Here is a 26029-nt window from a genome sequence, read left to right as displayed (position 1 = left end):
TGTCTCTGAGTATTATTGATATAATTTTTACTTTTAAGTGAATATTCTCTACTCTTTATGAGATTGTACAGTGATATATTTTATTTCATTGTCTTAAATTTTGAGGACTATAATTTACATTTTATTTGTTTGAAGAACTGTTTGATGATATAATACTTCCCTACATGCCAGATACTCTATGTAAATATTGCAATGATAAATCTCAATATTGGAATTAATACTTTATTTTTGGGATTGAGAGCCAAAGTTACATGGCTTTTCTGGTAGCAATTGTATTTCATAATGATGTTCTATGAGATTTGAAAATTAAACAAAGTTTTAACTACATGCATATTTTATTATTCAAATCTTAAACTATACAGTAAATATGAAATGGACTAACAAGGTTTTTTCAGTGAAACAAGCAAATACACATGCTGAATCCATGTGTATATTTGCGATTTATTGGGAAAAGTGTTTTGAAAGCAATATATCCTTGTACATACCAATGTACAAAACTATTTCTTTCAATGATACTAAGAGGATATTTTTCCCAGCCTTCAGACTTGCTTGAATAGCATTTAAATTGCTTTCCATCACATTCCATCAAACTGTAATTGCAAATGCTTACCTTGCTTTACTAACAGTAAACTTCGTGTTCTCCAAATCCTTGCAACTTAAATTAATAGCCAAATCCAGTTGAAGAAGTATTTACTGAAGAATATCTAACTGGAGAGGATTATGATTCCCAGAGGAAAAATTCCGAGGATACACTGTATGAAAACAAAGAAATAGACGGCAGGGACTCTGATCTTCTGGTAGATGGAGATTTAGGCGAATATGATTTTTATGAATATAAAGAATATGAAGATAAACCGACAAGCCCCACTAATGAAGAATTTGGTCCAGGTGTTCCAGCAGAAACAGATATCACAGAAACAAGCGTAAGTCAGTATTATGCTCTGTGTCATTGCGTGTCTTATTCTTGGAGTATTTTCATGTTCATCTTGATGTCTTTTCAGGTTTAAAATACAGGTTGTGTTCTTATATAAATTATGAATACTTATCACCTAGGACACCTTCATAAATTCTTCTTCATGGGGATTTCAGCAGTTGTATGTCCAGCCACACTACTGGAGTCTTTGTTTGAAAGTATAATCTTGAATAGAATTGTATCCAAATATTCTTTTCATTGATATGATTAAAATATAGTCATTATTATTCTAAGTAGTCCATCTAATTTCTGATTTTTAGACTATTTTATATGTTTTTAAAATGTGTAGTTTTTGGTGATGCTCAGTAATGTGCTGTATTTATTATTATTACTATTACTATTATTATTATTATTATTTTAACTTTTGTCTGCCTTCACCTGTATCTCCCACCCTCTACTCCCTCCTCTGTTTTATTAAATTTAATTGATGACACTTTTTTCTTAATACTGTGGAATAATAACTGAGGTCTACAGATGTTTTAATCTTTCTTTAAGATATCTTTAAGAAGCAATTTCTCAGTCTCATTCAGGACTCAGTATTAATGTTCATTATACTTTCCTTTTTATATTTTAAGTATTTAAACTCTTAATAAGTTTCTATTTAAAAAGACATTTTAATACGTTGTTCTAAATGCACTTAGATGATTAAATTTCCTTATTAAAAAATACTTAAATAGCCTTATTTACTTAAAGACAGGCTGCTTGAATTTTTCACTCAACAGATAAATGGCCATGGTGCATATGGAGAAAAGGGACAGAAAGGAGAACCAGCAGTAGTTGAACCTGTAAGTACTAATGTGAATACATTGTAAACATTGGTACAAGTATTTAACTTATGAGTCATCATCCTAATTATTATATATGTTCATGTATTACCATTGAAAATCCTAATGTCCACATGTTTATAATTTGCCACAAATAAATGAGTTATAAGGCCATTTCTGGCAAGTGGAATTTCAATAACCAAAAAAATACAGAAATAAGGAATTTGGGAATTTGAAAGTAGCTGAAATTTGTCTAGTATAATTCTCTCATTTTACAATGAAAGAACGTGAGATTTAAAAGGTTTAAGTAACTTTCCTGATACTTAAATGTCTGGTGGTTGAGGTACAACCAGACTTGGGTTCTTGTAGTTTCTAATCCAATGATTTGTCCTGTTATTTCTATGACTTGACACTATTAGAAATATATTATTTGACATATTGTTTGTTTCACAGCCAAATAACATCATGTCATAATATGAAAACATTATTTTTAAAATTTATTTACTTATATTCAAAGAGCTCCAATATACTATAAAAGTGATTTTTAAAATTTATATTAATGTTCTCACCACTCATGATATTGGTAAGAAGCAAATTCTTACTGGAAAACAATTTTACTATTCTCTCTAATGAGTAACTTGAAAAAAAACTATTGCGTTATACTAACATAGTATGTTTAAATGTTTGCTTCAAGGTCATGAAAATCATTTCAGAACTCTTAAGGACATAATAATTAAAAAAAAAAAAGGGAGGGGAGATTAAAATTAGGAAGATAATGCCTATAAGAACATTGTTGGATATCTGCTACATTACTCCAAAATCTGAGAAAGTATACCACATGCTCACCAAAGGCTTTAAAAATTTTTTTTTCAGAATAAATATGCCATTGTTTTGAAAATTTACAACCAATTTTTAAATAATAAAACAATTTTCAGCAGTAAACTCATAAACATTTTAGAACTGGGTTCTTATCCTGAAATAGTATTATATTCTCTTGTCTACTTAAGAACTTATCTCATGTTTATCCCTGATTCTTTTGTCTGAACTTTTCTCTCCTTTTCTGAATTAAACTGCTTAGATGCCACTTCCACTCTTTCATTTGTGCAGCCAATATTTATTAAGTTCCTGCATTGTGCCCGGCATTATTTGAGTGCTAGGGAAAACTTTAACAAATGTCTCATTTGTCCTTCTTCGGAGCACTTAGCATATTCTTCTTGTAATATTACTTATCTGAATATTGATTACCTATCTAATTAGTTCATAGATTCTCTGAGGACAGGGACTATGTCTTCTATTATTTCGAATGTCCTCCCCTCCGTATGTAAAAATGTTTGTAGTTGGTTTTATGTGGTGGGAAGAGAGAATTCACTTTTTAAAGTGCCATGATGTGGTGCTTTCTTAGGGCCACTTAGGTAAGAGGTTAGGGGTTACATTTCCTTATGAATGATTCGCTATCATTTTTTAAATTACAGGGTATGCTTATTGAAGGACCACCAGGGCCAGCAGGACCTGCGGTATGTAAATGTTTTAAGATTATTTTTGTCCTGATGTTTTTAATAATCAAATATAAGAATTTTATTACATTATTGAATTTATGCATTTTATACTAATTTGAGTATTGAATTATAGAGGCAAAAATTTGTTCATAGAACCTGGTGACCATCAGTTGCTTTCTGATTTGGTTATCCAAATGATATTCTTTTGAGAGCAGTGGAATTAAATTTTGTTTTGAATAGTTTTGTTCTTTAAATATCTCTGTATTTTCTAACTTCATTTCCAACTTTCTACCTGAAAGTTAAGAAAGTGACAAAAAAAGCCATCCTAATTTTTATTAAACAGGTATAGCTATATCTCAATGAATATAGCTGAGAGTTCTAAGTAGAATTATCTGTAGTTCTGAATGGAGTGATTATCAGCTTCTATTGTCCTTTACTAGTAAGGCTGATGTCAGTCAGTGTGTCTTTCTTCTCAGGTACTTTCACTGATCTGGCTTTGTAAGAAATTCTCTGTCTTTTGTGGAATTAATTAAATTCTTGTCATCTGAAATAAATATGTGATACTGATGCCTTTAAATACTTTTACCCATAAAAGAAAATATAAAAATGCCTCTAAGCTAAATGATTTCTACATTTCAACTCTGTTCTCACATTTTTAAGGTCTAATTGTATGAGTCTACCATTTTTTCTGTTAGAATTGGGAACCGACTTCTACCTCAGGGACTTTACGTTGGCGAGTTCTCCTTTCCTGTTTTTCCTTGGAATGCCTACCTCCACTCTGAGAGCAGATTCATAGAGAAGGAGTTGAGATAGCTACAAAGCAGTCCCTATATGTTGTCTTTTCATAGGAAGATAAATAGGGCAATTGTTTGGGAGACAGTTGTATATTTATGAAATATAAATGAGCTCTACTTTGATTTGGGTAGGATGAATTTCCCTGAATACTAATGAGATCAGGAATCTGACTCAGATCATGGTTTTATTTCTCTGTAGGGTCTTATGGGTCCTCCAGGTCTACAAGGCCCCTCTGGACCTCCTGGTGACCCTGGCGAGAGGGTAAGTAAAGGTACTCCTCATAACAAAAGAATGTAACATAGATTAAAAATTAAAATATATTCTGCAAGTTCAACATGTTATCCTTCTCATTGTGGGTGGGGGGAGTCTATAAATTCAGTGTCATGCAACATTTTGGTTAATTTTTCTAACTGTGATTTTAAAAGTGAGGGTAAAGATATTAACCCCTTATCAGATCTATCATTGGGAAATATCTGAAAAGTGGTTAATATCCAAAATTTATAAAGAACTCATACAATTCAACACCAAAACAAACAAATAGTCCAATAAAAAATGGACAGAGGACCGGAATAATATTTCTCCTAGGAAGATATGCACATGGCCAATAGACAAGATGCTCAGCATCACTAATCATCAGAGAAGTGCAAATTAAAACCACAATGAGATATCACCTCACTCCTATCAGGATGGCTATCATCAATAAATCAACAAACAAGTGTTGGTGAGGATGTGGAGAAAAGGCAACCATTGTACACAGTTGGTAGAATTGAAAATTGGTGTAATTATGGAAAATGGTTTGGAGGTTCCTCAAAAATTGAAAATAGAACTATCTTATGACCCAGCAATTTCACTTCTTGATATTGATCTGAAGAAACCCAAAACACTAATTCGAAAAGATACATGCACCCCTATTTTCACTGCAGCACAATTTACAATAGCCAAAATATGGAAGCAGCCCAAGTGCCCATCAACAGATGATTGGATAAAGAAGACATGGTACAAATTTCTGGTCAAGATGGCAGCAAAGGTAAATGCTGTGCTCACCTCCTCTCATGACCAGATCAGTTACAACTAAATTACAGAACAACCATCATTGAGAATCACCTGAATTCTAGCTGAACCAAAGCCATACAACTATGGACATACAGAAGAAGCCACCTCTAGATTGGTAGGAGGGGCAGAGACACAGAATGGGCTGGTCCCACACCCATGTGTGACCATTAAAAGTCGGGAGGGGTTTCTCAGCTGTGGAGATCTCCCCCAGAGGAGTGAGGGTGTCTCAACACCACACCAGGCTCCCCAGTTCAGGGTTCTAGTGCTGGGGAGAGAAGTCCACACAACATCTGACTGTGAAAACCAACAGAGATCATGGATGAGTGAGACGGAGGATGGCTGCAGTCCCAGGCATTCCTCTTAAAGGAGCCACACATGGACTTACTTGTTGATGGACTCATTTACTCTGAGCTCCAGTGCTGGGGCAGTTGCTTGAAAGGTGCCAGGGACATTCGGGGAGGAATTGAGTTGTCTGGCTTCAGAGCAACGGCTGGAAGGACAACTTTCTCCTGGAGGGAGGAGCTGGCAAAAGCCATCGTTTTTTTGTTGAGCCCTCCCCTTACCTGCGTGCAGATTCACAGAGACACCATATCTGAGTCTCCAGCAAACTAGCTATTACCTGCCATCTGTCCGGCCCTACTGATTTCCAGAGATCCCACCCCACCCAACTTTCAGGCACACCCATGTCACTTCCAGTGGCTTTTATGTACAAACAACCTGTCTTAGCTCATGTGGGGAATTTCATAAAATCTCTCAAAGGTTCACAAAACCCAAACAAGCAACATCTGGCTTCAGCATGTCCCATACTTCTGGCCGAGCAATCCTGAGCCTCGCACTAGTGACAGCTGGCCTTCATTTGCAGATTGTCTTCCTGAGGCACCTCTAAGCCCAGTGTGGGTGGCAGCCATCTGAGGATTGCTTTGTGGTTCATACCAGGTGGCGAAGGGCAGAGCACATGTGGCTAAATTTGGCTGGCTGTAGGTTCCCTCCCAGGAGGCTCCAGGGCAGGCACACCTGGTGGCCAGCTTCTGTCCAAGCCAGAACATCACCCAGCCACTTCCAAGGATGACACAACCAAAGGGCAGACTGAGCAGGCACCAGAGCCCCACTAAAGAGAATCTTGCTCTGTAAGGTCAGCCCTGCACCACAGCTCCTCCACTGTAGTAACAGCAAGTTCTCAACCAATGAGCCTGAGAGTCAATCCCTTCCATTGATCTGCAAACAGTAACTAAGCTGAACTACAATAGGAGAGCACACACAACCCACACAAGTGACACACCTGGAGCACCTGGCTCTGGTGACCAGGGAGACTACACCACGGGGCCCCACAGGACACTTACTACATAAGGCCACTCTACTAAAATTGGGACACTTAGAAGCTCTACCTAATACATAGAAACAAACACAGGGAGGCAGCCAGTATGGGGAAACAAAGAAACATGTCCCACATAACAGAACAAAGCTCCAGAAAAAGAACTAAACGAAATGGAGACAAGCAATCTACCAGACACAGAGTTCCAAGCACTGGTTATGAGGATGCTCAGTAATCTCACGAGAACTTCAACAAAGAGATAAGAAACATAAATATGGACATAGAAACATTAAAAAGTACCACCAGAAATAAAGAATACAATAACTGAAATGAAAAATACATTCAAAGAAATCAACAGTAGATTAGATGAAGCAAAGGATAAAATCAGCAATTTAGACAATAAAGTAATAGAAAACACCCAATCAGAACAACAAAAAGAAAAGAAAAGAAGGATAGTTTAAGGGGCTTCTGGGACAACATCAAGTGTAACAACATTCTCATCATTGGGGTAAAAGAAGAGAGAGTGCAAGGAATTGAAATTCTATTTGATGAAATAGTGATGGAAAACTTCTCAGACTGATGAAGGAAATAGATATACAAACCCAAGAAGTTCAGAGCATCCCAAATAAGATGAACCCAAAGAGGCCCACAACAAGACACATTATAAATAAAATGGCAAAGGTTAAAGACAAAGAGAAAATCTTAAAAGCGGCAAGAGAAAAGCAGTTAGTTACAGTCATGCAGAGTGTCATGCGGGGTCTCCTGTCCCGCTCCCCACATAAGAACGCAGGACATGGTGAGGCCAAAGAGGAACACCCACGGAGCCATAGGTAGGGGAGTCATACCACTATACTCTCACTGGCAGCTGGGTTGGAGACACAGGAACCAGGAGCTACACAATTCTCAACCCTCACTGTGCCGCTTGCAGGCTCAGCCACCATCTTCTTCCTAGCTCCCATTTTTTGCTAGCATAGCCACAGCAGTTATATTAGAGGCCAATAGCCCACTGGTTACAGCTGACGGCCAACTAGCCACAGCTGATGGCCATGCAATCACAGTTGATGGCCATTTACTACCTGAGCCAGCACCTTTCTATGTGAGGCCAAGAGCCTGGAAACTGTTTTCTGGGGCTCTGTCCCCACAGTTACCTACAAAGCAGCTCCCATAAGACTGTCAGCTATTTCTGAACAGAAACTTTGCAGCCCAAAAGGAATTAGTATGAAATATTCAAAGTGATGAAAAGCAAAGACCTACAATCAAGATTACCCAGCAAAGACATCATTTAGAATCGAAGGATGGATAAAGAGTTTTCCAGACAAAAAAAAGCTAAAGGAGTTCATAACCACCAAACCAGCGTTACAAGAAATGTTAGAAGGATTTCTTTAAGACAAAAAAAAAAAAAGATAAGAAATATGACTAATGAAATGGCAATTATTACGTATAAACATTACTTTAAATGTAAATGGATTAAATGATCCAGTCAAATGATAGGGTGGTTGAATGGATAAGAAAACAAGATCCTTACATATGGTACCTAAAAGAGATACACTTCAGGTTGAAAGGCACGCACAGATTGAAAGTAAAGAGGTGGGAAAAGGATATTTAATGAAAATGGAAATAACAAGCAGAAGAAAAATAAAGAAAAAGAAAAAACTAGCATAGCAATACTGATACTAGACAAAATAGATTTTAAAACAAAGGCTATAACAAGAGAAAAGAAGGACCCAGTGATTCTACTTCTAGGGATTTATCCGAGGAAACCCAAAATGCTAGTTCAAGGAGATGGATGTCTCCATACAGCACTGTTCATAGCAGCACTGTTTACAATGACCAAGATGTAGAGGCAGCCTGGGTGTCTGTCAATGGATGAATGGATAATATATATATATATATATATACACACACACACACACACACACACACACACACACACACACACATATGCCTGTGTGTGTGTGTGTGTGTGTGTGTGTGTGTGTGTATACACAAAGGAATATTGCTTGGTTATGGAGGTGAATGGGTTCTTGTCATCTGTGACAGCATGGATGACCCGGATGGTATTGTTCTGAGTGAAGTATGTCAGACAGAGAAAGACAGATGTAATGTGATTTTGCTTATATGTGAAATCTAAAGAACAAAATAAACAACCAAACAAAACAGAAACAAACTTATAGATACAGAGAACATTTTGGATAGTTGCCAGATGGGAGGAGTGTTGGGGGGGGTGAGTGAAAAAGGGGAATGGATTAAGAAGTACAAATTCGTTGTTACACAGTAGTCATGGGGATGTAAGGAATAGATAGCATAAGGAATACAGTTAATAATATTGTAATAACTATGTATGGCATCAAATGGGTACTACCTTTATCAGGATGATAGATGGAAATCAGGCTTGGGGGTGAGTGAAAAGGGGGAAGGGATTAAGAAGTATAAATTGGTAGTTACAAAATAGTCATGGGGATATATAGTAAATCATAGAGAATATAGTCAATATTATGGTAATAACTATGTATAGTGCCAAGTGGGTACTAGACTAGTCAGTGGGATCACTTCTTAAATTATATAAATGTCTAACCATTATGCTGCATACTTGAAATTAATATAAAATAGTATTGAATGTCCAAATTAAATAAAGTAATTAATTTTAAAAAAAGAAGAGATGGTACATATATACAATCGAATACTACTGGACCATAATAAAAATGAAATCTTACCAATTGCAATTACAGCAATCGACCTAGAGGGTATTATGCTAAGTGAAATAAGTCAGACCAAGAAAGATAAATACCATATGATCTCAATTATATGTGGAATCTAAAGAACAAAATAAATGAACAAATGAAACAGAAATAGACTCATAGATACAGAGAACAAACTGATGGTTGTCAGAGGAAAGGAGGGTTGTGGAGAAGGGTGAAAAGGTGAAGGGATTATGAAATATAAATTGGTAGTTACAAAACAGTCACAGAAATGTAAAGTGCAGCATAGAAAACATAATCAATAATGTTGCAACAACTATGTATGGTGTGTGCCACGTGGGTACTAGACTAATTGGTGGAATCACTGCATAAATTATGTAAATTTCTAACCACTATACTGTACACCTGAAACTAATATAAAATAATATTGAATGCCAATTGTAACTGAAATATATATATAAATATATATATATATATATATATATATATATAAATAATTAGAAAAATTTTAAAAAGTGAGGGTAAAGAAAGAATATGGATTTTTATCTATGTGATAATTATTAAGAAAACTTTTATGTGCAATCAGTTTCCATATTGATATGAACCTGTTATTTTAGTTTCAGTTCTTCTGTTTGAATTAAGACATATTTTCTAGGAGCTTCCATGGCTGTTTATTTGGATGCTGATAGAATTAAATAAGCTTGAATTCTAATTTGAATATCACTACCCGGGTGAAAAGAGCATTTGTGTTAAGTCTCTTGAACTCTTCTTGTAAATTTCCTTTCCCCCCTTTTTTGGCCCATCTTTGTGTAGCCAATAATTTTGTGAATTATTAAAATAATGTAAAACTAGTACAGTGAAATACAACCCTTCCTAGGTATACTTTATTAAAAGGAGATTAAACAAGGAGAGGACACATGCAAATTAGATAATGTAGAATTATTAAACGTCATTTGATTTCTAACAAATTTGATTATTTTATTTATTTGTTAATTTTGATGATTTTATTTACTTTCTTAGGGTCCCCCAGGACGTCCTGGCTTACCAGGGGCTGATGGTCTACCTGGTCCTCCTGGTACCATGTTAATGTTACCGGTATGTTTTTGTTTTTATTGTCATAAAGATGACTTGATATTTTGTCATCTTATTACTGAAAAATATAATTGAACCATATTACAGAGAAATGAACCAAAAACCATTGCATGAGGTAGAGATACTTGAAATCAAGCAGCCTTTGGAAATTAAGAGAAATTTTACTAAGATGAAATTTTAGTAAATATGAATCTCTGCTTTAGAATTAAACTTTCAGTATTTGATTACACTTTTGACAAAAAAGCTTAGAGTTTTTTCTTAATATTTCCAATCTTGTCCTTTATCCCAGTTTATGTGATTAACATGCATTTCATATGTTAACATTAATATACAGTTTATCACCCTATAGACAATAGGTTGATACTTTTTTAAAGACGATATATCTATAGTGTTATTCATTGCTCAAAAATTATTTGCTTTGCCATAAGGTTCCTAGTTCTCTGGGGAGGAAAAAAAATCTATATAAATGTAATAAAATTTCAAGTAATAATTATGTAGAATGAGAAATTGACTCATGCTGCATCTTGAGTTAAATTTAAAAAGACGCTTTGGAAATTTACGGAGGGATACAGTGAGGATCAGATTTGTTAGTGTAATCACTTATAAAAAGCTATACAAAATTAATATATCTCAAGGAAGATTTCCTCTGTTTCACAGAGATTACAAAAGTTTTGCTTAACAAAATAGGAATTGATATGTAACCACCACTGAACTTAGTACATTTGGAATTTTTACAAATGAATGAATAGAATGGATAGTATATGTGCAGATTTAAAAAAAAAAAAAGCATGATTGCTTATTACAGAGTTTTCAGAAATTATGGAATTTAAAATTGGAAAAGAGTCTCTAGTTTCTTCTACAAATGGTATAACATGGTCCAGAGGACTTGCATAATGAGCAGAAGGAGAATTAAAACAGAAAAAGATCTAAGTATCATGATTCATAATGGAGTTACCTTAGACTTTCGTAAAATCCCACCATTTTAAGTAAGTGTTTATCTAGTAATTAAGGTACCTATTTGGCAAAGGCTGATTTGAGTTTCTTTATGCTACCTTTCTTTAGTTTCGTTACAGTAGCGATGGTGCCAAAGGACCCACCATCTCTGCTCAGGAAGCTCAGGCCCAGGCAATTCTTCAGCAAGCTCGGGTAAGAAAGGATTCCCATGATCTGAGTCTATGTCAAATTGCGCGTGCGCACAACGCGTGCATCAGGAGGGTGCTACTATTATGAACAAAATCCTTAATTCTGAATAGTATATTGCATTTAGATGGAAAAGATGTTAAGATTATATTTATTTATCCAGTAGAATTATTTTCTTTAATTGATTATTAAAGTTAAATAATCAAAAATATAACCCTTGCGGTATTGCTATGCATAATTCTAGCAATAACGCACAAACCATAGCACACAAATTTTCTGAACTATTTCAAAGAGTACTGATGGATTCATTTCTAGCCCTCTATGTTTCATGTCCAGTTTTTTTCCTACTAAGGCATAAGTCAATGATTAATTAATAAAGAGAATAAAGTTCAAATAATTTTCATCCTAATCTTTTATATTATTTAGGATATCCCAAATAATCCAGAAAATTAAGTTTCTTAGGAGTGTTTGTATAGGCAAGAAACCTTTAAATATGTATTCTAGTATCTAATCATTATAATCTGTAATATTTTTGCAAAATTCATTCAGTTTATAATTCTTTGTCAGCTAAAAGCTTCCATTATCTGATACTTAGCAAAGCACACAATTATATTTATTTTTAATTACATTTATTGCAATTAAAATGCACATAAGGAAATCAAAAGAAGGACCAATAAAGACTTGAAACTGAGGTAATACTTTTATTCATAGTATAGTTATTTTTTATTTTTAAGGAGAAAGGAAATAAAGGTCTTATGGTTGATATGGTTGTGTATACCTACTTTATAAGTAATGTAAATCATTTCTGTGATAACTTTTTATTCATCATAAATTTATTAGTGTATAAAATATCTGAAAACATAAGTGAAATTTAAATTCACTATCAATATGTGTTTATATATTTACTAAATCTATTCATCTGGAAAGATACCATTATTTGGTTACATCATGTATAAAGACAATTAAAAATTTAAATACTTGTTTACTAGACCTTGGCATATACAAATCTAAAAATACTTAAAATAATTTACTAATGATTCCTACAATTTATCTTATAAATTATATTACTTTGAACAAATTTAAAGTAATTATTTGAGCTTAAATCTTTTATGAAGGCATTGAATTCCTCATTTTATTAGTCCTTTTAACCTACTTGGAAATAGGTAGCAAGCATTATAATTCCAATTTTTCAGATATTTAATCTCAAGGATTAAGAAGTGTATTGTCAAAAATCTCATGGTGAGTCAGTAGTGGAACTTTGGAGATTCTACTGTTTTCATCTTGTGCACTCTTCTAATACAATTTTACATATTATTTCTATTACAATATTATTTTTGATATCTGTTTTTATAACCTAAGTCCTCATCTTTGGAATCACTAATATTCAAAAATAGCACACCATACTAATTTAACATCTATCAAATATTTATCCTTTGTATTCTACTTGTTCCAACTTTTCAAGTATGCTAATTTCACATTTCTAATATTCAATATCAATAGTGCATGTAATCAGTCTATGTCAGCCTATGATTACACAAAATAAATGCATTTTTCTATGGAGCATTAAATTTGAGATTTGTCAAATGAAGTGTTTTGGCATAACACTTTCTGATCAACTTTGCTTTTTGCTATCTGACTTTAATTGTCATCACCTTTCTTAAAATATTGCTAGGAAAATTTTATTTTAAGCACCTCAAATTGTTCACCTCTAAAAGTATCTTCAATGAGAATTGTAACTATGTATTTGAGGGAGGTCTAAACATTATTCTGAAGTACACTTCAGAGTAGAAATAAAAATCAGATATTAGATTTATTATTTTAAAATCTATTTTAACTTTTATCATTTAATAAATCTTAATAATATATGGTATAAGATTGTACATAAGTTACAACAGTTTAAAAAGATGTCTGATACTTATTTAGTTTATTTGTCACTCTAGAAACTTGCAGTTCTTCAATAAATGAGGCACTCTTTCTAGCATGTAGCTATTATACCTGTTTGGATCATCTGTTACTTAAGGGTAGCTTATACAAATGAATATTGTGGTTTAATACGCTAGTCTAGTAAAGCATTACTGAGTTTGATATATTTTATTTTCTAGATTGCTCTGAGAGGTCCGCCTGGCCCAATGGGTCTAACCGGAAGACCAGGTCCTGTGGTAGGTTACCCAATAAGATAATGCATGTTTAAATTCCTGTAATATCTGTTTCTTGTGCAATTTTGGCCAAGCATTGTTCATATCTCTGGCTGCTGAAACTAGGGTACATATACCTACTTATACTTGATTTTGTTTCCATTTTAAAAATCTATTTCAATTTAGTCCTCAGTAAATTTTGATGGAAAAGTTTCAGTGAAAATTGTCAAATCAAATAAATACAATGAAAAATATAATTGAGTCATATACCCAAATATTAATTTCTCAGACTATAAATATAATTTATTTGCATAATATTTAGTTACTAAAATTCAATTATACATTAAATTCTTGAGACCTAACTTTATGTCAAACAGAATTTTCAGTAAAAAAATGTTTGAAGTCAGTAAAAATTATTCCACTATTTTAGGAGAAAACAGGATACTTGGCTTAAACTTCAGGCTGCCTGCAGTATTCCACAAAGTGCTCCAGATATTAGAGAAATTATTTTCTCTTTTAGAGACTCTTGGGAAATAAATGTTTTTAATTTTTCTTACAAGCTTGCTAACAAATTTGCTAAACAAGCTTGCTAAATAGTTTTTTACAATATCTTCAAATCTTTTGAAACTTACCAAATGTTAAGCTGTGCAGCAATTGACAAAAAACACCAAGATGTTTTTCAAATCACATATTTTTGCCTAAGAGAAAAGTACACTGTAGGATCCCAACATAGGTTCTCATTGATTTTAGAATTAATGGAATAAATAATTTATATTACAAGTATTATTTTTCTGTATAAAAAGTGTTTCTACTATGCTTTCATATGACTTTATATGTTTTCAATATGTTTTATTGAAATAATGGTATTTATAGAAATTATTACTCTGAACATCAAAATCTTATCTTTGATTTACTTAGTAGACACTTATAGCAAAACTATTTTATTCAAATTTGAATCAACTAAATAGTCTTCTAAGTAATCTGTTTTACTCTTAGTATGAGAAATATGTATTTTGTTCAAGAGATTGTTATATAGTTTTACATAAATGTATAGTTATCTTAATTTAATTTTGAAATTTCATAACATTTTGTATATTTTGAAGGGCTATACACTCAATCATATGAGCTCATGTGGGACATATGTTCTGGCAATATGTTCAATAGAATTTAAAGTATACATGATTCTAAATGCATTATCAAGTGTTATCATGTATTTTTACTGTTCTGCCTTTCAAAATATAATAAGGAACATGGGAGATCCCATATCAAAGGAAGAAATAGTTAATATCTAATTGCTTGTTAGTGATAATTCAAATTTATGTGACTAAAGAAAGTCAGCAGTATACTAGTGCTTTGCAAATCTGGGGGCAGAAGAATTACCTATATATTTTACTAAAAATAAAAATTCCGGGGGCCCTGAAGTTGAAACTCTGATGATGTAGGTTCAGAGTCAGAACTAGCAAACTACTTTTAATGAGTCACCAGGCTCATTCTAACGGTCAAGAATGTTTGGGAAACACTGGCATATATTACTTAATTTAAAAATATTAATCTAGGATCTCTAAATCTGTAGTTACCACAAGAATTTTCCTAGCTATCATCCTGACAAACACAAGCACCGAGGATAAGGGCAGTGATGAGCAGAACCAATGAGAGCATATAAAATTAGCACTTTCTGTTTTCACTAAATAATCATTAAGGTCAGTCAGTCATATCATGTTAGCAAAGAGAAAACATTAGCAACCATCTACACATTCTCAATGTTACATCCAAGATTAATTAATTTTACTTTTTAAGTCTTTGTTATGGAAAGTATTAGCTTCCTTAAATATTAAAGGTAAGGATTGAGAGAAAAAAAATCATATTGTTTCTTTTCACCATTTTCCTTTCTATTATCCTTTGCTCCGAACATCAAATTATTACAAACTTTCAAATATCTGTTAATGCTAGAGTCTAAAAAGTATTTTATACATTAAGATTTTTAAAAAAAATGAAGTTTACATGAATATTTTAAAACATAAATACCTATATTCTTCCAATGAAAAATTATTGTATTCAATTGTTTTCTTTACAATTGCTTTTATAGACAAATGGAGGTTTAGATTATAAAACATGCAGGAAATGTAGAAATATTTTTTATTTTATTACTGTCAATTATTGCATGTCAATTTTTAGAATAAGTGTTTGAACAAAATAATTATAATCTATTGAATAGGTAGTGCTTATATACAGAGAATATAATGCAGTAAATTATTTAAAAATAAACTGTCCTATAATTGCATTTAATTTGATGATTAATAATCAAATTTGATGTAGAACCCCAGTTTTTCTCTTGAAGAAATTTAGTTGCAAGAATTCTTAATTAGAAGTTAGTCATCATTCTTGTAATTTTCAAGATTAGAATATTGAAGTTATTGACTTGCCATGTTTCTTGGGAGTCATATCAATAGTTATTTTATTTTGGAGCCACCAGGAGGCTGTAGATATCTAACATTTTCAGTCAGCGTGATTTTAATCTTTTTGTACTTTAATTGAATGCATAATTTAATTGAATAAGAATTGATTTAAATAAATCAGTAACATGTTGAACACACACAGTATATTTCTGTGGCATGAGGTAACTATTATCACTATGTTTAGTTTTAATGTTCTAAATCATTATAGAGGGATGAATGAACTAGTATTTATTTTTAAAACTCACACCTTTATAAAATGATTTTTTGCCACTTAATGTGCCAGGTTTTTGTTGAACGTTTTGAAGTATTTAAATGTTCATAAGAGGTGTTTGTCATAAGGACTTATTCTCTTAGAAAACACACATCATTATGGGAAAAATGCTTTAACATTATTTCAGGGCAATTATAATGATAGCAATAGCATCTTTTCTTGACATTTTATTGCTGTAGCATTCAGTGTCAAGTAAATATCTGAGTATAAAAGCAATATCATTTCATCAAGTCTTTGCTGTATAAATGGATGCAGTATGTACCTGATTCAGTAAAAATATGTTGCCTCTAATACTCTACCACAGTGTAATGGTAAATAATGCCTTGTATAATCATAAGTGCTCTCTGAAGTTACACACATTAAAGAAAATTTCAATGTGATTTCATGAAATTGGCTTCTGTCTGGTTATGTATAAAATAGTCTTTTAAATAGAGCTTACACACTGGAATACAATCAAAGTTTGATAGGAGATACATTTCAATTAAGACTTGAAAATTTTATTGTATTAATAAAATCATACTATTTTGATGAAGTATATTTTGAATGATGTTTAGTTACTTCAGGTGACAATGGTAGGATAAAAAGTAATTAGTGAATTGCTAAATTAAATGATTATATCCTCACTCTTTCTCTACAGGGGGGCCCTGGTTCATCTGGGGCCAAAGGTGAGAGTGGTGATCCTGGCCCTCAGGTAAAAAAAAAAAAAAATTATATCACTTATTTTATTTTTCACTTTATTTTATCAAGTAGGGTAATTGAAGTATCTGCCATTTGTTATATGAGTAAAAAAATTACTTACATTACTTTTAAGCTCTCATCAACTCTTTTCACTGAAAAATCCCTAGTGACCAGTTGACTGCCAATAACTTCATTAATTTAAACAATATTAAAAGAAGATAAACTAGGGTGGGAAAAAGCTTAATAGAATGTTAAATTGGTTTGAGATTGTACAAAGCAAAGTAGAACTATTACAGTTGTACTTATAGTGACCTTACCTCAAGCCCAAGATATTTTCTGTGGAGACTAAATCTAATATCTTCTCTCAGAAAGGATATTTATCCTACTTCAGAGAAGCTAACTTCAAACACTTTGTAAAGCTGAGGAAATTCAGAGGAATTGAAAACATCAGAGCTGAAAATTTTAAAAAGACCTTAGGTTACATTTACATGGTGCCAAATTTAAAGTATTGATTTTCCCTTTAATGATAATAAGTAAATAGAGCCATTTAATATATGCATATTATGAAATATACTTATTATAGAAAACAAAAAACAAAATGAGATGTACTTTGAAAATGCATTCATTTTAAATGAAAATGCTTCCTGATACGCTCAGTAAATATAAATTCAGATTGGAGTACAGGAGCTCTCAAGTGACCATCCACTAATTTTTTCCTTCTTTTTGAAATATTTTCATTTAAAAGTATTTTAAGGTAAAATTGTATTTTAACACCACTGCATATTCTTTGTAGTCACCACCACAACCATCAGGATAGAGAACAGTTCTATAACCCCTAAAATTTCTTGGTGTCACCACGTTACAGTCATAACCTCTCCCCAGCCTGAATTCCTGACAGCCACTGATCTGTTCTTCATCACTACAATTTTATCTTTTCAAGAATACAAAACAAATGAAATCATTCATTATGTAACCTTTGATTCTGGCTTCTTTCACTCAGCGTAATGTCTTTGAGATTCATCATAGTTGATGAGTGCAATAGTTTGTTCCCTTTTATTGCTGAGTAGTTTTTCCTTGTATGGGTGCACCACAGTTTACTTTGAAAGGAAAAAAAAAACAAAATTCAAAGAACAGCGAGAAAAATTTGGGTAATTCGGAAAGTGGTGGCCTTCTTTTTTGTGCTTGGTTAATATTGCCATAAAATGATCAAAAGCATTTGCAGCTTAACTGAGAATTGCATAAAATGTTGAAATGACACTACGTGAAAATGTAAGGACTTTAATGTTTTGCAAAGATTAAGAACTTTTTGATCAAACTCACCTCTTTACAAAATAGATAAATCTAAAAACACGCTGCAGTAGTTTTCATGGATTTTGCAGTTTTCCTTGAGTTCTTAATGCTGAAGAGATGCAATATCAAATAAAGGATCATTTTCATTAAAAACTAATAAGATTTGTCCTATTATTAATTGCCCCTTAACATCTGGAGTACAGGGTACAGTCCTTTTGCTACTGTATATATATTATATATTATAAAGATATTTTCTTTTAACCACTAATTATTAGACAACCTTAATTTCATTATTTCTATAATCAACATGTTACAATGATCATAAAAATATTTGTATTTTCAGATGTGTGTTATATTTTCTACCACACTCATTGTATGCATATTATTTAAATTAACTTTAAAAAGGGTATAGTTAATTAAATATAAAGGCCAGTATAATATTTATACTGGAAATATATTTTATCTGTTATTATCTGTGTAATTTTATTTAAAAAAAGGGTATCAATCTACACAGACGATATTATATGTTAATATAACATTGTATTATATTGATTCAAGAAAGAAACATTGAGAATTTTTAACTTTTAATCTGACATGGCAAGATGCCAGTCAATAATTTATGTTAGGGATTGTCAATAATTTACATGATAGATCGAGGATTTGATGGACTTCCAGGATTGTCAAGTCATCCTCCAGTGTTTTGTAGATGATTGAAGAAACATGTACCAGGCACTTTATTAAATTGTAAAAGTATAATGGAGAAAAAGACAGAGTTAGTCCAAAACTGCAATAGTTAACACTTTAAAGGGAGATTCAACTGTGAAAAAAGGCAATTATAATCCAATATGATAAATGATATAAAAGAATAAATCTCTAAGAGAAGATCTCCAAAATATGAATGGAAAGAGGAAAGATAAAGTTTTGGAAACAGAAGAAGATGAGATGGATGAGTTAAGGGTTTTTTCAGTCAATGGAAATACAAAACCTCAAAATTTTGAGAATAAAATGAGTAATTGAGGATTTAAAAAAGTTTATAATAGTGCTTTGTATTCTTTTTGTTTAAATGAAAACCACATGTCTATAAAAACTTCAAAAATAATATGACTTTTTTTGCAAGAAGCCATTTAGAAAAATTGATTCTCTCGCTTTCTGTTTTATCTGGACTTTAACATAAGAAATAATTTTCTTGTTTTAAAATGATTAAGGTAAAGCTAAAACCATCTCTCCAATGTGACTGAGTTTATTGATCAAGAATTCTCCAAAACGAATTAATTCTGGTGTTTTGATGTAGGGCCCTCGTGGTGTCCAAGGTCCACCTGGACTAACAGGAAAACCTGGAAAAAGGGTATGTTTGGTTTTCGTTGTGTATTTTGAGGGCATCTGAAGCCATCGGTTACTTTGTTTTCTTTTACTCTGTGTTAGCAGGAATCCCTTTTGCTCAGTCATGTTCTTGGCATTATCAGGGTCGTCCAGGAGCAGATGGAGGAAGAGGAATGCCAGGAGAGCCTGGGGCAAAGGTCAGGAGCTTATATGTTATTATATTCAGATCTTGTATGTCAGTTCACCCCTGGAACTTATATATTTTAAAATAGTGTCTTGACATGAAAAAATACCTCACATTCATATTACAGTATAGAGTAAGACTGGAAATGTGATGAGGATAGTGATGATGATGATGATGATTTTACAGGGGGATCGAGGATTTGATGGACTTCCAGGATTGCCGGGTGATAAAGGTCACAGGGTAAGATACACCATTCTGCTACTCTTTACACAGGGATCATACAAGATTATTGTGAAATATTTTAGAATTGATACACTTTAGAAAAATCAGAAGAGGAAAGTTAATTTAAATATTTGTGAATCCATTTAGTAAATTATTGCATCTACTAGATACTCAAAGAAAGATAAGTAGAATTACATAAGTGATATCAATATAAGTTCTTTCATTAGTTTTAGATTTTAAAATACTCATTTTATGCAAACAAGTTAAGGCGAAAACTTAATGTACATATGTGTGACGAATATAATTACAGAACAAGTATGGAGATTTCATTTTGCCTTTAATTTTTTGATAATTACCTCAATTTCTCTCTTATATTTTATATTTGTAGAAATATATGCAAACAAAGACATCTGTAGGAAATCTATCATTGGTATAACAATATACTGGGCACTGTATTTTATTATACTAAATTAGATGGTTTATTATACTAAATTAGAGATACCACAAGCAAAATAAAGAATGAAGGTAGGATAACCTTTAGGTAAAGTGGAGAATATTAAAAACAAAAAAGAAAGAAAAAGAAAAGAGAATCCTACAGATGTCTAGCAAGCTATTTAATGTATGCCTACTACATGTCAAGACAAATATATAAGCTTGCTGTAAAACGAAAAAATAATTTCTTTAGTTTTCTAGAGTCATGCTGATTTAATATGAATTATTTTAGAAGCAGAAAAAAATTAAATTAAAATCACCAAAGTGTAGTTTTCATGTTTAAAAGTCTTCAGCAAAATATTTTTTAATGGTTTAGCTTATAATAATTCAATGTCTGAGAATTATTTTAGCAATTTAATTTAAACCTTTTTGTTTTTAAAATTGAAGGAATATTTTCCTAGCCTACGAATATGTAGAGCTGGTTAATGTAAAATTATGATTTATCTATGAAATGTTCTGAGGACAGCAAATAAAGCATATGTTTTTCCTGTCAAATGTTCTATTATATTTGGTAGGAGAGCTAGAGAGTAGACTTATAAACATTTTACTTTATTTGATATTCTAATCATATTTTATTTATTTAATAGGGTGAAAAAGGTCCCCCAGGTCCTCCCGGGCCTCCTGGCGAAGATGGAATGAGGGTATATTAAACTTCATTTTTTAAAAAGAAATCTTTAAAATTAAAACATAAGAGAACAGAATCATGTTGAAATGATACGGTCTTTAATTACATTATCCTCCCATTCATTTTGAAATGACAGGGAGAAGATGGAGAAATTGGACCCAGGGGTCTTCCAGGTGAAGCTGTAAGCAACTCTCTTTTTAAATTATACCCTGTTTTGGAGGAATAGTGACTGGTGTTACACATATAAAGTCAATAATAAACTCAGGTGACTATTGCATTCTTACCTAAGTTAACCAGGCAATTGTTATGTAAAAAGTAAAAATTGAAAGTATACATAGAGCTTTCCTTGTGTTATAGAGGAAGTCTTAGACAATTGAGAGAAAAGATATGTAAAACATAACATCTTGTCAGGCAAATATCCTTATCTAGTTTTTGTTGCTATTTCTGGGTTTCGTTTCATTTTTTTATATCAGCAATAGCTCCAGAATCAATTTATGTATTTAAGATAAATGAATCTTATTACCAGAAGAAACAAAAAATGAAGTGCTCAGTATGCTAGATATAGGATAAATGGTGCTAGATTGTATTATTATTTTCCACTGAATTTTAAAAATGAGAAAACTGAATTGGGAAGGTTTACCCAAGGTAGTTAATCAAAGCATCAAATCAGAAACAGGCTTCCTAATTTCAGTCCTAGTTTGCTACACTATAGAGCCTGTCAACTCAAAGGCATAAATAATAGCTCAAGCAAATATGAGAGACAGTAACTTCTTGTATTGACTTTTCTAAAGGAAAAAAAAGCAGAGCAGATGGAGGAGGGTGAAAAAGAACAGGAGACAATTTGATTAAGTTTAAACAAAAATAAGCTTTAAAAAATCTTTTCTCAAGAAAACGGTTTCTAAATCTGAGTACGTAGTTATCCAGCTGTTTGTTTCTTTCCCTCAGTCAATATTCTCTCAAAATGGAAGTAACTGAAATGTAAAACAAATGAGAATCAGGGCATAGTCTATCTGATTGAATAACAAGATTTAGTAAGTTTCAGTGTTGCCATTCAAATCAGAAATAATATAAAAGTAGCATATTTAAAGAATTAATCTATTTCCTGTTTTTAAAATTTCCCAAGTGATTCATGGGTAAACTTATAGAATCAAAGGTGCACAATTTGTGTACTAACAGCTTACTGGCTTTTGATCAGTATAAACACTAGATGTTTGCATTACACAAAAGTGGTATTTTAAACACCACTCTCAGTGTGTTAAGAGATGATGTACTGATATTTTTACTCTAAACATTACACGAAAGGGTTTTTTTGTTGTTGTTGTTTGTTTGTTTTTAATAGAGGAAGAGGCATATTTTGAGGGTATTTCTTATTAGGACATGCTTTTTCTTTTCTTTCTTTCTTCTTTTTTTTTTCCTTCTAGGGTCCTCGAGGTTTGCTGGGACCAAGAGGAACTCCAGGACCTACAGGGCAGCCTGTAAGTATTGCTGAATATTTAGGATTTTCTAGGGGAAGCTTGTTGCCAGATTCTTTAAAGCCCAGAGGCTGTGAAAGTTTTCTGTAGACAGCCAAGTGTTCACTGAACTGTTATATTTTAAGACCTAATGATGCTGCCTATCAGTTTAACTGATCTCTTCCTTTTAGTTTATCTATTTTAATGCTTCATATCAAATTCCCAGCGCACAGTGGAAAATGCTGATAGATTGTCTCCAATGTGGACTTAGATTAGAGTTTGGATTTTGCCTTTTTCCTTATTTTCATTAAATCCTAAAGTGATTTTGTCACCCTAGGCTAATAGATGTCATGATACTATGAGGTTAGTCTTTTTGATTTTCTGTTGTAGCATCTAGACTTATTAACATCCATGCATATTTTTTTTGTTTATTGTAGGGTATTGCAGGTGTAGATGGCCCCCCAGGACCCAAAGGGAACATGGTATGTAGAAACTATCCATAAAATAACTCATTTCTGCAATCTGGGTACTATCAAACTGCTGTCATTTCTCAGTATTAGTTTCTGCTAGCATTAATTTTTTGCAAGATTTTCCAGATTTTCTATAGAGGAAACTAATGTGGAGACTATTTTTCAGTTGAGAAGAAAAAAACCTGTTATGTGAAATAGCTCTATTAAAGACTCTGTATTTTCCTATGGCAGGGTCCCCAAGGAGAGCCTGGACCTCCAGGTCAACAAGGGAATCCAGGAACTCAAGTAAGTCTTAGCCATTGCAGCTCCTCTGTGATCAGGGGGTAAGGAGGTATCTCTACAGCAAACTGACAGCCTCAGAATTTTCTACATAGAACTAAAAATGTTTGCAATGTGAAAGTAGGAAGGTAATTCTTTACTTTTTTTCCTTTGAAAAAAAAATGAGCAAATGTCCCGAGGCCTCCTTCTTCCAAGAGAAAAATGAGTCATTCAGTGTTCATGGAATGCCCAGACGAACAGCCACACCTGCAGGAAGGTTCTGAATAGGATCACATTACAGCCCCATTGCCAAAAGAGTAGCTGTGTAAAACTACTCACCGTGTTCCAAAACCTTCAGGAGTGCAGGGGATATATACATACACACACACACACACACACACACTGTGTGTGTGTGTGTGTGTGTGTGTGTGTGTGTGTGTGTGTATCTCACATAACTCATTTCATGTGAAATAGAAGGCTAATAATTTACTATTCTAAAAGTGTATTCTTGTGATGTGATTCCTGACGTATGAAATAAATTCTTTTACTGTAGGGTCTTCCTGGTCCACAAGGTCCAATTGGTCCTCCTGGTGAAAAAGTAAGTTACTCTGTTGTTCTACTCACGTCTGGTGAATAAGTTTGGGCTATCAACCTTAGGCAGGTATAGGCCTGCCTTCTGTTTTTGATAAGATATCTAGATGGCTCAGCACATAAGGAATCAATCTGGAGTTAAACCATGCGAGTACAACATAAGAAGTCATTCATACATCTCTGAACTTTATAAAATTTCTCAGTTGCCATTTGGGTAGCTTCCAAATGTGACATTCTCAGCTATATTAATCTCAGACAGGTGCTGGTATAAGTGAATGTTTTCTCTTTTCTCCTTTTCTTTCTCGTTATTAAAAAAAAAAGAAAATGTCATTAGATTTGCTTTTGACCAAGGGTCTGTAGCAAGATCTGATTAAGGGAAATTGTGAAGTTATCCTTGCCACCATATCTTACATTTAGATGACAAATGATGTTCTTGTTAATAATCCAGTGTCTGGATCAAAAGAAGAATACATCTTTAATTAAAGTGATGTCGTTTTTTAACCCTGGACTTTGCTATCAGATTCCCTAAGTAATATTTCCTATACCCTGTAGTTACATCACAATGTTAGCTGATTCTTTCTAATACTTTTTTTCTTAGTTTTGATTTCTACGAACACATAATTTTTTAAAAGGTTAACAGTTTTAATGGGAGTGCATTTCATACCATAAAATTTCATTCATTTTTAAGTGTACAAGTTAATGATTTTTAGTATAGTTACAGAGTTTTGCCACAATCAAATTTTTAGCATCTTTATACCACCCTCGAAAGAAACCTTATGTCAGTCTGCACTCCCCATTTCCCCCACAGACTCAGACAACCACTAATCTGTTTTCTGTGTCTAAATTTGCCTTTTCTGAACATTTCTTATCAGTGAAATATATGAATGAATTTATCATATGTATATAATCTTATGAATGAATATATTATGTGACCTTCATGTCTGGCTCCTTTCATTGGCTTAATGTTTTTCAGGTTTATATATGTTGTAGCATATATCAGTACTTTGTTCCTTTTTATTGCCAAGTGTATTTCATTGATTGAATATACCACATTTTGTTTACTTATTCAGCAGTTGATAGACATGTGAGTTGTTTATATATTTTAGCTATTATGAATAGTGCTGCTATGAATATTTGCATACAAATCTTTGTGTAGACATGTTTTTATTTCTTTTTAGTAGATACATAGCAGTAGAATTGGTGGGTTACATGGTAAATTTATGTTTAACATTTTAAGAAGCTTCCAAATTGTTTTCAAAATGGTTGTACCCTATTTCCTTCCTAATCGCAATATATGAGGATTCTAATTTCTCCAGATCCCCATCAATACTTGTTATTGTTTCCCTTTCTGATCATGGTCATTTTTGTTGGTGTTAAATGGTATCTTCTTGTGGTATTTATTAATTTGCATTCCTTTAATCACTAGTAATGCTGCACATCTTTTCATGTGCTTGTCGGCCACTTGTATATATTTTTTTCTACATCTTTCCAAAATATATATTCAAATCTTTTGGTAACATTCCAATTATTATTTGTCTTATTATTAAGTTGTAAGAAATAACATACCAAACTTAAGTGGTCTTTAAAATATTTATTTTCTGTGCATGTTTTCTATATGATCGCAGTATTAGGGTGCTATTGGAAAATGGCTTATAAATTTAAGGTGATAGGTCCCATAGGTGATTTGAAATCTCTTTTTAGATCAGAGATTTTAATCTGGGCCACTCATATTTTAGATTAGCTCATCATAACTATACTATATTCATAATAAATTGCACTCTGTCGTGCATGGTGCCTATTAAATTTTCTACCATGATTTTATCATCTATGCATTGGATTCCTAAGAGGAATTTGCTCTTAAGGAAAATTGATATAACTCAATTCCCTTTCTTGAGCCAAAGGTAAAATATGGTCCCTGATTCACTGCACTTTTTGTGGTAAGAAGAGCTATTTTAAGCACAATTTGCTTCTTTCTCTGCTCTGAACATATCCAGCTTGTGGGTTTAAAGACAGTCTCTTTCCTGTTAAAAGAGAAAGGGAAATATTATTATTTTTATTGCATATATGGTATATATTTTTTATTGTACCTATATTACTTTTATTTTCTTTATGATATTCTGTGATCTATTTTTTCTGGCTGAAGAGCCTGTCTTTCAGACTTGGTGAATAAGGTTTTCAATTGGATCATGGTATAATCTAATAATTAAATATAATTTCACTAATGGCATGTATTTTTAATTCTCAATAATTTATATATTTTGT

The 26029-nt window shown here is 32.5% G+C and overlaps 1 protein-coding gene across 6 annotated transcripts in view; it reads left to right on the top strand.

Moving 5' to 3' along the window:
- The window catches only part of COL11A1 (collagen type XI alpha 1 chain), a 201109-nt gene that overhangs the window by 71440 nt on the left and 103640 nt on the right, over positions 1 to 26029 (top strand). For 3 of the 6 annotated variants that reach the window (XM_033093033.1, XM_033093031.1, XM_033093032.1), the window contains 17 exons: positions 669 to 923; positions 1696 to 1758; positions 3210 to 3251; positions 4227 to 4289; positions 10113 to 10187; positions 11247 to 11330; positions 13427 to 13483; positions 16824 to 16877; positions 19446 to 19499; positions 19618 to 19671; positions 19845 to 19898; positions 20960 to 21013; positions 21134 to 21178; positions 22419 to 22472; positions 22886 to 22930; positions 23150 to 23203; positions 23730 to 23774. In XM_033093033.1, the coding sequence (XP_032948924.1) occupies positions 669 to 923; positions 1696 to 1758; positions 3210 to 3251; positions 4227 to 4289; positions 10113 to 10187; positions 11247 to 11330; positions 13427 to 13483; positions 16824 to 16877; positions 19446 to 19499; positions 19618 to 19671; positions 19845 to 19898; positions 20960 to 21013; positions 21134 to 21178; positions 22419 to 22472; positions 22886 to 22930; positions 23150 to 23203; positions 23730 to 23774 (1152 nt within the window). The remainder of the gene's footprint in view (positions 1 to 668; positions 924 to 1695; positions 1759 to 3209; positions 3252 to 4226; positions 4290 to 10112; positions 10188 to 11246; positions 11331 to 13426; positions 13484 to 16823; positions 16878 to 19445; positions 19500 to 19617; positions 19672 to 19844; positions 19899 to 20959; positions 21014 to 21133; positions 21179 to 22418; positions 22473 to 22885; positions 22931 to 23149; positions 23204 to 23729; positions 23775 to 26029) is intronic. The other 3 variants (XM_033093034.1, XM_033093036.1, XM_033093035.1) reach the window with 1 other exon arrangement.

Source organism: Rhinolophus ferrumequinum, chromosome 22 (assembly GCF_004115265.2).
Source record: "Rhinolophus ferrumequinum isolate MPI-CBG mRhiFer1 chromosome 22, mRhiFer1_v1.p, whole genome shotgun sequence".
NCBI classification, from domain to species: domain Eukaryota; kingdom Metazoa; phylum Chordata; class Mammalia; order Chiroptera; family Rhinolophidae; genus Rhinolophus; species Rhinolophus ferrumequinum.
Note: the sequence above shows the minus strand (reverse complement) of the source record. Positions and strands in the feature narration are given on the sequence as shown.